Source organism: Nicotiana tabacum, chromosome 2 (assembly GCF_000715075.1).
Source record: "Nicotiana tabacum cultivar K326 chromosome 2, ASM71507v2, whole genome shotgun sequence".
NCBI lineage: Eukaryota > Viridiplantae > Streptophyta > Magnoliopsida > Solanales > Solanaceae > Nicotiana > Nicotiana tabacum.
Genome location: NC_134081.1, coordinates 50,772,296 through 50,777,481, shown reverse-complemented (window position 1 = coordinate 50,777,481; position 5,186 = coordinate 50,772,296). Strand labels below are relative to the sequence as shown.

At 37.3% G+C, this 5,186-nt stretch overlaps 1 protein-coding gene across 1 annotated transcript; it reads left to right on the top strand.

Moving 5' to 3' along the window:
• The first annotated feature begins 3,002 nt into the window (after window positions 1-3,002).
• LOC142166789 (uncharacterized) lies at window positions 3,003-4,156 on the top strand. The gene is made up of 2 exons (XM_075226112.1): window positions 3,003-3,465; window positions 4,032-4,156. Exons 1-2 carry the CDS (start codon window positions 3,003-3,005, stop codon window positions 4,154-4,156), a joined length of 588 nt encoding a protein of 195 aa, XP_075082213.1.
• The last annotated feature ends 1,030 nt before the right edge of the window (window positions 4,157-5,186 follow it).

Here is a 5,186-nt window from a genome sequence, read left to right as displayed (position 1 = left end):
ATAGAATACTAGTTAATCAACCTTTTCAGACTCTATTCCCAAACATAGAGGTAGAGCACCTTATAAGAACAAGTTCTGACCATGCTCCTTTGCTCATGAGTTGTACAGAAGAAGCTATGCAGTCTGCTTAAACATTCAAGTTTCTCAACTTCTAGACTATTCATTACTCCTTCACTGAGGTGGTAAGGTAGAATTGGATAGCAGACTTTGTTGGTGATCCCTTTCTAATGTTCAAACAAAAACTGAAGAGAGTTAAAACTGCACTTTCCCATTGGAGTAAGCTGACATTTGGTGACATTTTCAAACAGCTTGCCATTAGGGAAGATATTGTCAGGGTCAAAGAGATGCTTTTTGAAGAGAATCTGACAATTGAGAATAGAGTTGTGCTACAAAAGGCATAAGCAGAATTGAAGAAATATCTTAGCATCGAGGAGCAATTCATGAAGCAAAAAGCAGGCATGCATTGGTTTGCTGAATGTGATAGGAATACAAGATTCTTCCAAAATCATGTGAATGGAAAGTGACAGAAACTTCATCTCAGAAGAATTCAAAATGGAAATGGTGTGTGGTTGGAATCTCAAGCACTTATTTTTGAGGGTGTAGTTGATCATTTTCACAAACAATTCACACATGATGGAGATCCTATAAGCTTTTAATTACTTAACTATGTACCACATATGGTTACTTAAGAGCAAAATATGGAACTGTGCAGATTTCCAACAATTGAAGAGGTTAAGAGAGCTACCTTTTCATTAGGTGGAGATAGTGCCAGTGGACCTGATGGTTTTACTAGTTTGTTTTATTAAAGTTGTTGGGACATTGTAGGGGAAGACATCATCAAGATTATAGAACAGTTCTATGTAGGTGCATCACTGCCACAATAAATCACTCACACTAACCTAGTGCTATTACCAAAGAAACCACATCCCCAAGCACTTTCTGATCTAAGACCAATAAGTTTGAGCAACTTTATCAACAAGGTTATTTCCAGAGTACTGCATGACAGATTGGAAAACATCCTCCCTTCACTCATTTCTTCAAACCAAACTGGATTTCTGAAAGGAAGAAGCATATTTGAAAAACTTTTGCTTACACAAGAAATAGTTACAGATTTAAGGCTGAGAGGAAAACCTGCCAATGTGGTCATTAAACTTGACATGGCAAAGGCCTACGACGGGGTATCATGGAAGTATCTTCTTCACACTCTAAGAAAAATGGGGTTTTTTGAACATCACATAACTATGATCTGGAACTTACTGGCAAACAATTGGTACTTCGTTCTAGTGAATGGTGAGTCTACTAGATTTTTCAAGTCAATAAGAGAGGTTAAGCAAGGAGATCCTCTTTCTCCAGCCCTATTTATCCTATCTTATGAGGTACTGTCAAGATCAATAAACAAACTGTTCGAAGACAAGAAATTCATTGGTTATGGAATGTCAAAATGGACTGAACCATTGAATCATTTGGCATATGCTGATGATACAATCATCTTTGCCTCTGCTAACACATACTCATTGAATAGAATTGTTGAAGTTCTCACACAATATGAACATACCTCAGGTCAACTGATCAACAAAGCTAAGAGTTCATACTACATGCACAATAATGTGGCAGACCAACTGTTTCAGAATGTAGCTTCAATCACTGGTTTCCAAAAAGGTAAGTTCCCCTTAACTTACCTAGGATCTCCAATATTCTACATAAGGAGAAGAAAAGAATACTACAATGACTTAATTCAGAAAAAAAAGAAGCAAAACTTCATTCCTGGAAAGGAAAGCTGTTGTCTTTTGGAGGCAAATCCACTCTCATCTCCAGTGTTCTCCAAAGCTTACCTACACACATCCTGTCTATTCTTGATCCTCCTAAAAACATTATTGAACACTTACATATGTTATTTACTAGGTTCTTTTGGAGTACAAAGGAAGAGGGCAGGAGTAGACACGAGATAAAATGGCAGAATCTATGCCTTCCAAAGGAGGAGGGGGGAATAGGTTTTAGATCCTTGTTTGATATTTCTAAATCTCTCTTTGCCAAGTTGTGGTGGAGATTTAGGACATCAAAATTATTGTGATCCAACTACATGTGGAACAAATACTACAAAAAGGATCTTCCAACAACTTTGCAATTTAGGAATGGATCTCATTTTTGGAAGAAAATATTGGAAGCAAAGGAGGGGGTAGAACATGAAATTCTATAGGAAATGAATAGGGGCTGCACTAATATTTGGCCTGAGAATTGGACTGGCCTTGGGTCACTTTATTATATGGTGCCACTAGATTTTAACATTAATGAAGACCTCGAAGAAGTAGCAGCATTGAGAGATGAAGATACATGGAATGATCAGATTTTAATCCAAAATTTTCCTGCAGACATTGCTGACCATATCAAGCATGAGGTTTATTTTGGAAAATCTTAAACAATATGGGAAACTCCTAAATGGATGCCAACACCTTCAAAAAAAATTTACACTAAGTAGTGCTTGGCACTTACTTAGGCACAGGCACAACCCAAATCATGAATAAAACAAGCTATGGACAAATGGATTTCCATTCAAGATATCCTTCTTCTTATGGAGATTATGGAAAGGGAAGGTTCCAACAGATGATATATGGAGAAGATGGGGATAATTAATTGTTTCTAAATGCTGGTGTTGCCTACCACCATAACAGGAAATACTACAACATATCTTCCTTACAAGTGATACTGCTACAAGGCTTTGGAGACTATTCTTAAATGGTGCAGGATTGATTGTCAATCTAATCCAGCTTCATCAGGTTATCAGATTATGGTGGGGAGCTAATTGTTGTGCAAAACTAAGACCACTGTACCAAGCAACTCCAGCTATTATCACCTGATAATTATGGAAAAGAAGAAACTCAATGAAACATGGAGGGGGGCCAGTCTCTTTTAATAGACTAGTCCATGAGGTAAATAAACAACTGCACTATCTGGAAAGGATTAGATATCCTTGGATGCCTAACATACCACTTCACTGGCCTGATATGGTTTCCTTTCTTGAAAGCTACTTGCCTTATGTTGTAACAAAAAGAGTTCAATGGCAACTAGCTTACAACAAATGGTTCAAATGCAATACTGATGGTGTTTTTAAAGGAAATCCTGGGCCAAGCTCATATGCTTTATGTGTAAGGAATGATGCAGGTGATGTGCTATTTGCAAAGGCAGAGGAGTTAGGACTGTCGACTAACACAATTGCTGAAGCAAAGGCAATTGTTGAAGGTCTATCATATTGTGTCCAGAAGCAGCTTCATCCACTAATCATCCAGACAGATTCAATGTTGATGAAGAAAATAATTGATGGTATTTGGGAGGTACCTTGGAACATAGGGAAGGAAATAAATAAGATCAATCAATTGAAGCACAACTTCAATGTGATATTTGAGCATGTTCTAAGGGAGGGCAATACTCTGGCAGATTATTTGGCTAAATTTGTCTTTTCTAGTGCAGGTACAACAATATTTCACTCATTTCATAACTTCCCTACAGCAGGCAAGACACTTATTAACCAAGACAAGGCACAAATTCCTAACCTTAGGGTAAGGATTGCAAGAAGAACACCTCCAGATTAAACAACATGCAACACTAAAGGCAACTGACTGTGATGGATATTCTGGGAATACATTCTTACCATAAGGAGATGTTTCGATACACAGTGATTCTGTAGTTGATGCATCAACAGAGGGGAAGTTACAGTCCAGTTTATCTAGGAGCAACACACTGCTACAATGTTGCTGTTAATACAACAACAATATCTCCTAAACCATGATCGACTGCTGGGGCTGGTCTACCTACTGTGTGGACATGCTTCAATATGCAGTGGTATTAGCATTGAATTATGCTCAATCTGTGGTTGAAGGATCCCATATGGCAAGATACAGTCCAATTTCTTCAGGAACAATACACATGAAACAATATTGCATCAAAACATAACTGTTGGGGCAATTATGATTTCTAGAACTGATTGGTTTGTCGATTGAACAAATACTACTTTGATTGTTTGCTACATTTTGCAGGCTCCAGAGAGAACCTTGGAATATTGAGGCATCTGCAAAAACTTCTTTGCTCAACCACCTGCATCTATGACGAATGTCAAACACTTGAACCAGTCTCAATTAGAGCTAAGAAATACAGCAATTAGAAGTCAGCAGAAGAAATACATAAGTGTTCATTGACGCTACAGCTGCAACACTGCTTCTACATATACATCAACAAACTATCATTTCAAAGAATGATCAAGTTGCACTACCTACCAACCACACATCATTGTTGCAGGTTTGACCTTGAGGATAATTGTTGTATGTTTGTTGTCACTCAACTTTCCAGTGGTATTAGCATGTTACCATGCTCATTCTGGGGGTTGTTCAATAACTCTCAACAACAATTCTTCCAACAAAGCACCTTACGGAATGCAACAGGTAAAAACATTTAGGACAAATAATTACTCTAGAAATAACGACTTTATCGGAACATCTAGAAGGGCACATAGGAATGCTACTGGAAATGAAATGCTTGGCATACTCACTGTTTGGCTGATTATTTTAACTATTTGTTTAAGGGAAATAAGCAGCCACAAACTATGTCTCAATCAAAAACTGTCCACCACCATTGAAGCTGGAATTTCATTTCTTCAGCCCTAAAGTGAAGATGTCCAAACTATGCTTTACAACCTGTGCATTCATACATACCTACTCATTTGGATTGCAATAAATGGCGCCTGGTGAGAGCTTTGTAGGTACTACAACAAATTGTTTGCAATTGGTGTGTCAATTCATTGTCGTCGGCAACACTTGGATATTTCAAATTACTAGCTTTGTACTTTTAATCTATCTTTAAGCTACTGCTATATTGTATTTGGTAGAAATAGCCGTAGGATTTATTTATCGTATTTTTGTTGTAGTTTTACTTGAACATTCTGTAACTTTGACCCAATTTGGGATTTATTAAATATAACAGCTACTAGGTGAATAACCTAGTAGTATATTTGTTAAAAAAAGGATTTGAAGGTCGATTTGAGGTCGTAATTGGATAATTTTAGTATGGTTGAACTTGTATTAGAATGGGTGTTCGGATTATGTAAGTTTGGTCAGGTTCCGAGGTGCGGGCCTGGGGTTTACATTTTGAGTTGTCTTTTTTATTTTCTTTAAAGATTGAAACTTTATTATACGAAA